General features: G+C 52.5%; 2 protein-coding genes across 4 annotated transcripts; one reads left to right on the forward strand and one right to left on the reverse strand.

Moving 5' to 3' along the window:
- Positions 1 to 88: 88 nt before the first annotated feature.
- LOC146438909 (two pore channel protein 2-like) lies at positions 89 to 11441 on the reverse strand. Of its 3 annotated transcripts, XR_014850540.1 has the most exons (20): positions 11303 to 11441; positions 11087 to 11169; positions 10392 to 10506; positions 9181 to 9309; positions 8867 to 8983; positions 8058 to 8176; positions 7812 to 7913; positions 7067 to 7193; positions 5979 to 6180; positions 5123 to 5267; positions 4148 to 4333; positions 3828 to 3892; positions 3477 to 3564; positions 3181 to 3250; positions 2412 to 2631; positions 2113 to 2203; positions 1709 to 1822; positions 1209 to 1327; positions 883 to 1046; positions 454 to 569 (listed from the first exon to the last, which is right to left on the reverse strand). XR_014850540.1 is itself a non-coding variant. In XM_085054127.1 (19 exons), exons 1-19 carry the CDS (start codon positions 11321 to 11323, stop codon positions 424 to 426), a joined length of 2259 nt encoding a protein of 752 aa, XP_084910253.1. In that variant the 5' UTR covers positions 11324 to 11441; the 3' UTR covers positions 89 to 423. The 3 variants fall into 3 exon arrangements, 1 of the variants encoding a protein (XP_084910253.1); XM_085054127.1 differs by lacking the exon at positions 883 to 1046 and having other exon boundaries at positions 89 to 569; XR_014850541.1 differs by lacking the exons at positions 454 to 569; positions 883 to 1046 and adding an exon at positions 3058 to 3097.
- On the forward strand, positions 11434 to 12250 carry MTLN (mitoregulin). The gene has a single exon (XM_085054136.1). It carries the CDS (start codon positions 11434 to 11436, stop codon positions 11608 to 11610), a length of 177 nt encoding a protein of 58 aa, XP_084910262.1. The 3' UTR covers positions 11611 to 12250.
- The last annotated feature ends 48 nt before the right edge of the window (positions 12251 to 12298 follow it).

The following is a 12298-nucleotide window of genomic DNA, read 5'->3' on the forward strand; positions in this document are numbered from 1 at the left end:
GCAGCCCGCACTCCCTCCCCGTCCTGCACATCATCATGGAGAAGCCCCTGCCCTCCCCCATCATTAATAACTCAGACATATTCCCCCGTTTTTCCGAACTGCTGAATTTATTGTGCTGCAGAGCCGCTTCATTCAGCGTACACCGGTCCGTAGAGCTGCATATAAAAGTGCTGCGATACAATTCCAGTTACACGAAGTAGTTATTCCGTAACATACTGGCCTGGGCGCCGTCCCTCTCCGGACCCAGCCCGATGCTCCGACTCCCCCCCGCATTCCAGACGTTTATACGAGACTTTACATGAGATAAAGCTCCTGTAGAGGACAAAGCTGTTCGTGCCCACCGTGTAACCCCGGCCCCACGCGTGGGAGCAGCCAGGGGACACCTGGACAGGCGGGAATCAGCTCCCTCTGCCCACTCCCCCCTCAGGCTGCACTCTCAGAACTCGGGCTCCTGGGAACAGCCGAGCTGGGGGACAAGTTTAGGATCTCTTCAAAGGATGGGCCTTCGTCCTCCAGGGGTATCTCTGCCTCAAACATGCGCTGGAGCAGAGCATCCACTGTCCTGTACCCTGCGGGGACACAAACAATTCCCTGTAAGCATCACATCTGCTCAGCTGGATACCTTAAGGCCCATGTTTGACTAAACAGGTAAGGAAGTCCCCCAAATCACACTCCCTGCTGTTCCACCCCATCTGTGAGCCCTTCTCAAGGATAAGGCAATTATTTGGGATTTTAAGCCCTTCTGTTGCCACACAATGGATACCTGATCCCAGTGAGCCACCGTGCTAATGCACAAGCTTGGGGAGCTGCTGAGGTACAGAAAAAAAGCCAGGGGAAGGCAGAAAATAGTCATCAAGCCAGAGGAAAGGAGGATATAGTCACCCCAGGATCCGAGGCAGCAGGAATGCCAAGTCCACAGAGGAAGAAGAAAGGAAAACAGGTGTCTTGGCACAGCAGGACCTCGGCCAGCAAGGCAGTGTCTCCAGAGGGAGGTTAATGAAGACAAGGAACACAGGAGGGCCAGGGTGGGAGAGAAGAAGGTGCTACTAAAGTAAAAACAAACAGCAAACAGTGTGTCCTCAGTTGCCATCAAGTCTCCAGGTGGGTTTCAGTGGCTTTTACAGTCCCAAGGGAGCAGGAGGGCTTGGGAGCTTCCCCAGGAACTGCTGGGAGCCTTGGGCCTGGACACCCTGGAGGGACATACTCACGTTTGGAGGCAATTTTGAACACCAGCCCTTTGCTCTGTTGCTTCATTCCACCTTCCCCCTCGAGCTCGTGCTCCACACTCTCCATGTTATCGAGGAGCTGCTCATCCTGGAGCTCATCCCTGCACAGAAGGGCCAGGAATTACCCTGGGAAGGGGGAACATCCTACCCTGGGAGCCCAGCATGGTGGGCTCTCTGAGGGGCAGAACAAGCACCATGGGAACCATGGGATTATCTTCCAGCATCTTTGCTGCCCTCTGGACAGGAATTCTGGGCTGGAAAAGCCATGGCAGGAAGCAAAGCCAACATCAGTAACCTTCTGCTGACCCCTAAACCAGCAGAGGAGCCAGAACTTCAGGACAGGGAAGAGGAATCTCCATTTCCAAGGAAGATGAGCCAGAACTTTGTGACAAGGAAGGGCAATCTCAGCTCACAGCTCGACACAGAGGGTGGTTTTCCCTCATCAGTGGTGCCAAACAGCACAGGTTCATTTGGGGGCTTACTCTTGAACTCCCATTCCCAGCTCCTGGATTTTCTGCTCAATGGCAGTTTCCACTTCACTCTTCTCCAGCGAGTACTCCACAAAGAAAGCCTCCAAGATGAATGACACGAATATACTGAAAGAAACAATGAGCAGAACTAAGGCAGTGTTTCCTGACTGGCATCAGTGACTGCCTCAATATTCCCAGGCACATTTCCCAGTGCTCCATCCCCACCTCTGCTGGAGATGGGGAGCTCCAAGTCAGAGCAACCCTCAGTGGGGACAAGGATACAGCAGATCCCTCTAAACACTCTGGGTGACTCTGTGCCCACCAGCAGTGCCCTGGCAGGGCAGATCCTGTTTTCTGTCTAAAGCAGAGGAAATCATCCCAAAAAAAAAAAAAAACCAAAAAAAAACACAACTTACTTGACAATGATTATCACCATCACAATGTGGAAGGCGATGAAGTAGAGCTTGGCAGGCTGAACTGTCACGTTGGCAAATCCGTTGGCAAAGAGTAGAGTGGGAGTTAAGGGAAAAGAGAGAAGGAGGAGCTGAGGGAGGAACCAGGAACCCAACAAAACCCTCTGAGGGACCATCTCTGCTGTCTGTCCATGTGCAATGCCAGGGGAAGAGCGTGGATCAGAGAACCACCAAATCTCCCATAAAGACCATCAAGCCCAATTCCCAAGGATGCAGCTGGGAATGTGCACCACCAAGGATATCATGCCACTGGTTGACCACTGTGAGCTCCATGAGGACGATGAGGGATGAGGCAAAGTCGTTGAAGTTGTTCTTGCAGTACTTCCCACGGGCAAACAGGGAATCCTTGAGAGCAGGATTCCCACACTCCGAGGCGTGAGGAGCGTTCGAGTTGGCTGGGAAGTACTGGATTTTCCCATGGAATAGCTCCATGCCAATGATAGCAAACACACAATACACAACCTGGGAAGAGAAAGCCCATCACCTGCTTCTCCAGCAAGCTGCAAGCCTCACAGCAAGCTCAGCATCCCAGCAGGTTTCCCAGTTTCCACAGGCACAGCAAGGTGCTGGAGGGCAGCACAGACTTCAAGAGACCCAGGCCACCCAACAGCAATCACCAGGCAGCAATAATTAGCCAAGAACTACAAATACATAGAAAGGAAGCATTCCCAAATCATACCAAAGGGAAATTTTACGAAATCATTTGAGAGCCAGGCTTCCCATTCAGCCTTTTGCCTAAACCATGATTTGATTCCTTATGATGCAAAGCCCAGGCTGCCAGAACACCCCATGGATCTAAGGAGGATGTCCTGATCCAGCAAAAAGCAGGAATGCAGCCCCTCTGCACACTTTGCTTGCGCAATGGCCACGAGTCAAACGGACACTTACAGTTCCAAGGGCCTGCCATCCGGGGAATTGCATTTATCCCCTTGGAAACAGCACGAGTGTGAGATTTAAAACACATCCCCGCGAAACTGGAGTGCTTTGAGCCAAGATACCAGGATTTCTCACCAGAGTCAGCCCACCAAAGGTCAGCATGGTCGGGACGATGTTTATCAGGGTGTTCATGATGACCCGGAACCTACAGAGAGCCCACACTGGTCACTGTCACACCCCTGCCACCACATGCTCCCCACATCCCCAAAACAGCCTGCAGAGAGGCTGCAGCCACTGGGCTCATCCCAGGCATGCTGGACAAGGCCTTGGGAGGCTCTGTGGTGTGGCCATGGTCAGTGCTGGGCACTCAGAGCACTGCCTCTGGCACAGACCAAGCCCTCCCCAAAATCCATCTCCCACCCCATTCTCACCTCTGAATGCTGTCAACAATCCGGATCAGCCTGAGGACTCTTAGGATGAACACAATGTCCAGGATCTGTTGGCTGTTGTACTTCATGGCTGAGAAAAGAACAAAGACTTTATTATGAAAATAAAGCAGGGAAGTGTTTTGATAAAGTTCTTTCATTTGTTATTATTATGTCCTTGTTAAGCACTACAAACAGGGAGCTAAGAAAAAAAAAGAAAAGAAGAGGAAGACTGGGTTAGTTCTTAGAAACCCTCCAGAAATTCCCTGTCTGGTCACAAAGCCTCCCAAGCCTGAGGTGCTGGCTGGGAGGACACCAAGATTCCCAAGGCATGCAGGCTGCTCAAGCTGCACTTACTGGACTTGAGAGTGGCATTGAGAATCGTTGCAGTCAGGGCAGCAAAGATGATGAGAGTATCAAACCTGGCACGAGGGAAGGCACTGCTGTTAGATTTCAGGGGACAGGAGTGGGGTTCAAACAAGAAGTGACCCCTGCTCCTCACATCACAGCCAGGCAGCCCTGGGTCAGCTCAGACTGTGGGCACGTGGGACAGTTTTGTCACAGCATCCTCTGATTCATCTTAAACACAGCCTGCCACAGGAACTCAGAGCCTTGCAATCCTTGAGGAGCTAAGCACAGCACTCACCACACTTCACAAAAACTCCCAGCCCACTCACCAGTTCCAGAACTGGGTTTTGCCAAAGAACTCCCTGGGTTCGTAAGTGTAGACCTTCAGGAGGATCTCGATGACGTAGAGAGCAAGGAACACCCACTCTGCATAGGAAATGTAGGGGCTTTCCTCATCCAGAGCAATGAAGATGGCATTTATCAGGATGATGGCATCGTAAGTCCAAACAAAAGCCCTGCAAGAACAAAGAGAGGTCAGTCTGCAGCACCCAAGAAGGTCAAAGTTACACAGTTATTTCAGAAGCTCTTTGCCTCCTCTCTCAAAAATTCTTTACCCATGAGTTATCTCCAAATCTGAGTCTTTGAGGCAGTTACTGCAGAGTTTAGGTTTACTCTAAGTCTGACATCAAATTTGGTCAACAGATCCAGGGAAGGGATTTTTCCCCATCTACTCAGTACTGGTGAGGCCACACTTGGAGTGCTGGCTCAGCTGGGCTCCCCAGTACAAGAGAAGCCTGAACACACAGAGCTGGTGCATTAAAGGGTCACAAAACTGATGCAAGGACAGGACAGTGACACGCGACTAGTTAGGAGAGCTGGGATTGTCCAGCCTGGCAGGGAGAAGGGTCAGGAGCAGCTCCTGTGCATAAATACCTGATGGAAACGTGCAGGCAAGATGGAGCCAGAGTCTTCTCAGTGGTATCCAGTGGAAGCACAAGAGGCAAGGGGCACAAGTTGAAATACAGGAACTTCCATTTAAACAAAGAAGGTGTTTGGGTGTTTTTTTAACCAAGGGTGATCAAGCACTGGAATGGGCTGCAGAGAGGTCATGGAGCCTCCATCCTTGGGAAAACTCTAGACTCAGCTACAGGATAGCCCTGAGCACCCTACTCTGGCTGACCTTGCTTGGAGTAGGGGGGTTCCACTAGCCCATCCCTAGCTAGTGGCTCCATTCCTTGCAGCCTCAGTGATTCTGGGATCCTGGGAAGGCTGGGAGGTGAAGCAGAGCTCTGGAGAACTCTCACCTGTGCCTCACGACGCTGCGCAGGAGCCGGCTGGGCGCGGAGCCGTACAGCGCCGGCAGCCAGCGCGCCAGAGGGTGCCTGCGGATCTTCAGCGTCACCACCTGGATGTTGAGCAGGTCTGCCAGCTGCACGAAGGACTTCTTGTCTGCAGCAGAGTGTCACGTGTCAGCCTCACCTCATGGCAAACAAACAGTGTCTGCTAAATGCAAATCCAAACCCATGGGAATGGCAACGAGCTGGGCTCAGTGTCTGGTCACAGCAAAGCTAATCCCAGAGTGGTATCCACCACACAACAGGCTGAACCTGGAATTCCAGCAGCTTCTCCACCCCATTCCTGCAGAATTGGCTCAAACCAGGGCCAACAACCATCACAGTACAGCATGAGGAGACTGACCCATCCCTCCTGATATTCCCGCTCCAGAGGACTGTGTTGGGAGGCATCTGATAACAAGGGAGGCTTTCCACATCCTGTGCTGAGAACACAAGCTCCTATGCACCATGGAGAGCTCAGCCTCTTGTCAAATGGCCATGGAGAGGCACCCACAGTGTGTGGGACATGGGCTACAGCACAGGCAGCAAGAATAACCCTCCCACACTCCAGGAATCTGGAGGAAAACAGGAAGAGGGGCCTGGAGCCCCCATTCCTCGGGGTGCTCAAGGAACGACTGGACACGGCACTCAGTGCTCTGATCTTGTTGGTAAAGTGGGGATTGGTCACAGATTGGACTCTGTCTTAGAGGTCTTTTCCAACATGAACGATTCTGTGTTTCCAAGTCCCTTTGGGACCAAAAAATCCCTATGCCCAACCCCTTGAAGGATCCCAGCCCCTGGCTCCTGCTCAGTCCCCACTGCTCACCCACAAACCCCTTCTGCTCGTCATCCGAGATGCGGAGCAGCAGCTCCCGGTGGGAATTGCTGGTGTCAGGAGCCACCAGCTTGACCAGCTGCTTCCACCGCGCTTCTCGGACCACCCACTGCTCTCCCTCTTCTTCCTTCAGGAGGTTGAAGGCCTCGATCATCTTGCGGCGCTTCATGTAGGCGAGTTTACGGATCTCATTCTGGAGAGAGCACCGGGAGTCAGGCAGCCCCAGGCAGCCTTCCCCCGTTTTCTAACAAATAAACTCATTTTCACAACACAGAGATGCAAGAGGAGACCTGGGGGAATGATATTGGACACAAAGCACAGCACGGTTAGTGTGTGGGAGGGTGAGACATAGTGTTTAACAGGCAGCTGTGGGCTCTCCACACAGCTCTGGAAGGATCAACAGATTGCTGGATGCTGGGACAACACTGAAAAACCGGAAGGAAAGACAAAGGGTAGTGTCAGACAGGAAGGAGGTGACAAAGATCATGGGATCTGCACGGCCACAGAAGCAAAGAGGATGTGTCCACAGATGCTTCCCATCTATAAGAGAATCCTGCTGAGAGCAGGGGTGAGGATCCTCTTCTGCACATGACTGGCAGCACGGGAAGACCCAGCTTTCTGAGAAAGGCCCAACCCCCTCCTGGGAGCACCCAGGAATTCCCAGCTCTCCCCCTTTGATCACAAGTCTTAAACTGGCCCTACCCAGTTTGGATAGAACAAAAATTCCGATTTACTTTAACCTCCCATTTCCGGTTCCTTTAAGAGCGCATGCAGTGGCAGAACAACTGCTGTGCAAAAACAGTTCCCTGCATGGAGACAGCATTCCTGAGCTAGGACTAAACCTCCAAGATAATTCAGAATGTGCTTCTGATCTGTTGCAAACACCACAGATTATTTAACTCAATGCCAACAGCACAACTCTCAGCAACCCCACAATATGAAAGGTGGGTCTGTGCTTGTTGTTTGCAGAGCCAAAGCCAGAAGCTGTTCCCCCTTCTCAAAGCTTTCCAAGGGAAAGTCAGAGGTTCCTTACAGAAAACAGCAGGAATTCATTGGTCACAAGCCCCTTTTGGCATTACCTTCAGGTGTTTTTTGTAGTTGTTGTAGACCACAGCCAGGAAGAGAGACATGAAAATGTAAGTGTTGATGATGACGAAGGCGATGAAGAACAGAGCGTACCAGGAGCTGAAGTCAAACGCCGGCATCCTAGAGAGGGGGACAGGGATTGCTGCTTGCTAGACTGACAAACAGGGAGAGGGAATCCAAAAGAAAACAGACTCCCAGATAGATTTCCAAGTGCTGTTTTGGACAGCCACATCAAACTTGTCAGATCATACCCGAGCCAAAACTGCATTAATTCAGAGAATACTTTCCTTCTGCTGGGTTTTCATCCTGGTTTGTCAGGCCCTGACTGAAGAGGTACAGAAGACAGCACAGAGATAAAATCTCTGCCAGCACAGCCAAATTTAAGTGCAGACATGAGGTGATGCCTCAGCCATATGCTCTTTTTTGGCCTCAGACCCTTGCTGCACTCAGATATTTTCCACTTGCTCTAGGGGGATGAGCAGCATCTTATTTCTGTTTCAATTCCCAGGGTCCCTGTGCCATCCCAGTTATGCTCAGTACATCTCCGGCAAGGAGGTGAGCAAGCCATTCCTCCAGCACTTTCCCAGCACAAACCAAAATGGGAACCCAGAACAGATGGGGATGAAAACCCAACACCCACAGAATTTTAATTCTGCTGTGCAAATCAGAGGCTGAACAGAGAGCCCTGAGAACACTGTGAGAGAAAGCCATCTGATCATCTGCACATGACATCCATACATGACATCCGGGCTGTTGGCCGTTGTCACCAGCACGTAGAGGTCAAACACAATTTCCAGGTAGTTTCTGAAGTAGGGCAAGCCTTCTGCTGTCTGGAGATTCCTAGGAGGAAAACAACAGCCTGGAGTTAAGCACCGGGATCACGTGTCCCACCACAGGAGCTGCACCTATCAGCAGCGCTTACGTTCCTTAGGAATTGTTTGGAGTCTGCCCGAAGTACCCCAGGAGCAAAGGAAATATCCATACCTCTCTCCAAAGAGCTTCAAGGCCATGAGGGAGAACATGAGGAGGCTGAACATGAAGAGCAGGAAGACATAGGTGATCTCTGGCAGCGTGTTGCGGATGCTGCGGAAGGCCCTCCGGATCTGCCAGGGACAAGGCAAGTGTTCACAGGCAATGTGGGACCCCTTTTCCCCCCTCACTGTCCCCCCTGCATCAAACCCCTAAAAATAAGGGTGCAGTGTCCCAGGCCTTTCCTTCTTGTCCTCCTGGGGGAATCCTACAAGGAAAGACCCCACTCCCACATCACCATGAACTTAGGAGCCAAGGGACAGAGAACCCCAGGGCCCTGCTGAGATGATCTTGCTGCAGAGGAACCAGTCAGGGACATAAATCCATCCCTCCAGGCCACAAAAAACATGCTCTGAGCCCAAACGTTGAACTGCTCCCACCAGGCCTCTACACCACAGTTTATTCAAGTCAGGACCAGACCAGCCTTTGGCAGCAGGACAAAGATCTCCCCACAATGAGAGGAATCAGAGTCCAAATCTGGACTACAGGTTTGAGAACAGCATGACACTTGTTTACCCAGGAGGCTTCCAGAAATCAGTAACCTGGTCCCTGACTCAGGGAGAAACACAGGTTTTTTTTCTGTGACACAGTGTGAATATCCACCCTTTTGTCCATTATTGTTTCAGGCCACTTCTGAAATAAACCTACTCTCACAGGACCCTAAATTCTGCTGTTTCTGCAGAAAACCTTTCTGTTAAATCCCCTGGACCATGGAAAGCAGCAAAAACCAGGACCCTGGACATCCCACCAGACCTTTTCCTTACCTGGCGACTCTCTGCAAAGTTGATGAGGAAGATGGGCCTCACAATCCTTGACCACCGGATGCTCCTCACATTGTACAGCCTGAGCACCCCATATATGGCCAAGTCTGTCAGGGATAACTGCAGGAGAAAGAAGGAAATCTCCCAGAAATAATGCTGGAATGTGTCTAGGCGGTGAATAGCATTTATCAATTCAGGAGAGGTGCACACACAACAGGTTTGTGAGAGCTGGCTGGTTTGGCCATGGCTGGTGTACCTCTGGGATACCAGGAAAGCAACAGGAGGGGAAAAAAACACCTGCCCCAGGCTCAACTCACCAGGATTGCCACCATGATGCAGATGTTCTTGGTGTCCTTCCAGAACACGTTGTGCAGGGTGACTTTGGCAAAATGTGTCAGTCGGCCAAAGAACACCAGAAGGCACAACACCTCCAGCACTGACGTGGCCTGCAGAGAGAGCAGGGCTCAGCCAGCACAACCAGCAGCAGCAATACTCCTTTTTGCACCATCAAAACCAGGCAGAGCAATACTCTCAGACTTCCTTTTGTGGAATTCCCTGCCACAGGCATGTTAAAGCCAGCAAGTCTGTGTTTGCTTAGGATTCAAGGAGTATGTCTTTCACAATTACACCAATGCAGGATAAATAAAGGGCACAGGGAAGTCAGGCCTAAGGGCAACACTTGGCTGCTACTTTCACACGAGGGCTGGGCTTGAAGACTGGAGCACAAAGAAGGCTGGAGTTGCTCTCCAAGATGGAGAGCAGCAACATGACTTTGTCCACAGTCACACTGGCCACTGCTGATGGCTATGATGGCTCCTACAGTCCCTGTGCAGCTCCTGTGCCCTTTTGTCCCTATTTAATCAGATCATGGATTCATCAAATCACAGAATCATTTGGGCTGGAAGGGACCTTAATGCCCATCTTGTTTCACCCCTGCCATGGGCAAGGACACCTTCCACTATCCCAGGTTGCTCCAAGCCTTGTCAAACCTGGCCTGGAACACTTCCAGGGATGGAGCAGCCACAGCTTCTCTGGGCAAACTGTGCCAGGGCCTCAGCACCCTCAGAGGAAGAATTCCTTCCCAATATCCCATCTAATCCCACCCTAACTCAGTTTGAAACCATTCCCCCTTGTCCTGGCACTCCAAGCCCTTGGAAATTGTCCTCTCCATCTTTCTTGTTGGCCATTTCAGGTACTGGAAGAGGCAATTAGGTCACTCTGCAGCTTCTGCAGGCTGATCAACCCCAATTCTCTCAGCCTTTCCTCATGGCAGAGCTGCTCCATCTCTCTGATCATCTTGGTGTCTCCTCTGGACTCCCTCCAACTTTCCACATCCTTCCTGTGCTGAAGACCCAGAGCTGGATGCAGGATTCCACGTGGGATCTCACCAGAGCAGAGCAGAAGATCAAAGATATCCACAAAAACATCACCAGCCATTATCTCTTGGCACCTCTGACAACCACTTTGAAGCAAGAGGCTCTTGCTGGCTCCAGCAGCTGTATTTGCTGCTCCTACACCACCAACTCACCAGGAAGGGAAGTGGATACACTGCAGGTTCCTCAAACAGGGCGAGGGACAGGTTGAGGAAGATGAAGAAGTAGGTGGCTGTTCGCATCATCCAGTGGTTATAGAGGCGATAAAGCCTGGAGGAAGAAGGCACAGGCACCATGATTAAAGGCTTCAGGGCACATCCCCAGGGCATCACCAAATGCACCCTGGAGGAACAGCACATGCTGTCCCAAGCAAACGTTTTTGGCAGCCAGGAGTTTGGCAATTTGTTTCCAAATCAGTCTCAGAGCTGATGGACACTATACTGCCTTTCACAGAAGGGTTAAATAATGTAGCATTTATTATATAGTATTTATTGTAGTAAACAAAAAATATTTAACTGCGCAGCCCTCTGGGTTCTGCTACTCCAGCACCTTCCGCACAGCTGAGGGCTGACCAAACTCCCAAACTCTTCATTCCCACAGAGGCTTGGGAGATTTTACAGTGGGTTTTTTTTCCCCTTACAGCAAAACACAACCTTTTAATATCATTCCCCATCTTCAACACGGCTCTGAGCCCCGTTTTATGCATTTCAAGTTAAATCCAGTTTTTGGCACTCCACCCATCCACTCTTCTTAGTACCCCAGACTTTTTTTGGCTGCTGCTGCTGCTTGGCCACGGGTGTGGTTGGCTCTCCACAGGTGTGGTTGGTGCGGGGGCCGCACCCCTCCTTACCTGACAGCCTCCGGGGAGGTCTTGAACGGAATATTCCTGTTGTACTGCGCATCAGAGACAAACGCTGCTGCCAGCAGGAGGTCCTGGGGAAACACAGGGGGAAAACACAAGACAGCGCGTGAGGAGCTCCGGGGAAACTCTGCGGAGTCCCTGAGGGAGGGAGAAGGAGCGAGGAGTGGCCAGGGCGCACGGCGGACCCGCGGGACGAGGCGCTACCTGCGCTGCCGCCTCGGCCATGGCGCGGGCGGACGGGGCGCCTCCCCGGGCCCGCCGCCTTTAACGGGGCCGGTCCCGCCCCCGCGGCGGCGGAAGCGGGAGGCGGTGCCGGGCTCGGGATCGGGCTCGGGATGGTGCTGGAGGCGCTGCGGCCGCGGGCCGTGCGCTGGGCGCTGCTGGCCGCCTTCGCCGCCGGCGTGGTGGTGGGCTGGCAGGCGGGCCGGGCGCGCCGCCGCTTCCTGCGCTGGCGGCAGCGATACCTCCAGCGCCGCCTCGCCGCCGCCCAGGAGAAGCTGGACGCGGCCTGAGCGCCGGCAGCCGCAGCCGGGCTCCCCCTGGCCCCGCCGGCGGGCTCCGGGTGGCTCCTCCGGCCGCCTCCGTGCGCGCTGCCTGGGCCGCTGGAAACGGGTGAAGCGCTGCTGGGGAAGGACAGCATCCTTGGAAAAGCAGGGCCGCCGGCTGCACAGCATCCGTGGAACAGCAGGGCTTCTGGGGAAGGACAGCATCCATGGAATAGCAGAGCTGCCGGCTGGACAACGTCCGTGGAATAGCAGTGCTGCTGGAGAGCACAGCACCTCTGTAACAGCAGGACTTCTCTTCTGCCCTTCACAAGGCAAGATGCCAAACTGTGTCGGACTAACCTAACAAAGTGCTGAGGATATGCAAGCAATGACACCAAACCTGGAACACCAGGGAGGTTTGGAGTCTCCGTCCCTGGAGGTGTCCAAGGAACAACTGGACGTGGCACTCAGAGCTCTGGGCTGGGTGACAAGGTGGGCATCGGTCACGGGTTGCACTCGATGATCTTTTCCAGGCTCAATGATTCTGCGATTTCCGCGATTTCCACAATTTCCATGTTCCAAGGGATTGTCTGCACTTGTCCAGCTCTAAGCCTGCTGCTCTGCCCTTGCCAGGAAGCACTGCAAACACAATAAACTAGAAAAAGTAGTCACATGGTGTTCCTAGGTGTTTATTTCTGGAATAAATGTGAAAATG

The sequence above is a fragment of the Lichenostomus cassidix genome, chromosome 3 (genome assembly GCF_008360975.1).
Source record: "Lichenostomus cassidix isolate B80296 chromosome 3, HeHo_3.0, whole genome shotgun sequence".
Taxonomy (NCBI): Eukaryota; Metazoa; Chordata; class Aves; order Passeriformes; family Meliphagidae; genus Lichenostomus; species Lichenostomus cassidix.

Coding starts and splice junctions, on each gene's coding strand:
- LOC146438909 (XM_085054127.1), bottom strand. CDS start 11,323: ATGGCCGAGGCGGCAGCGCAG. Junction 3,893..4,147: donor AAAACCCAGTTCTGGAACTG/GTGAGTGGGCTG, acceptor CCCTCGTGCCAG/GTTTGATACTCTCATCATCT. Junction 3,565..3,827: donor CAATGCCACTCTCAAGTCCA/GTAAGTGCAGCT, acceptor TTCTTTTCTCAG/CCATGAAGTACAACAGCCAA.
- MTLN (XM_085054136.1), top strand. CDS start 11,434: ATGGTGCTGGAGGCGCTGCGGCCGCGGGCCGTGCGCTGGGCGCTGCTG.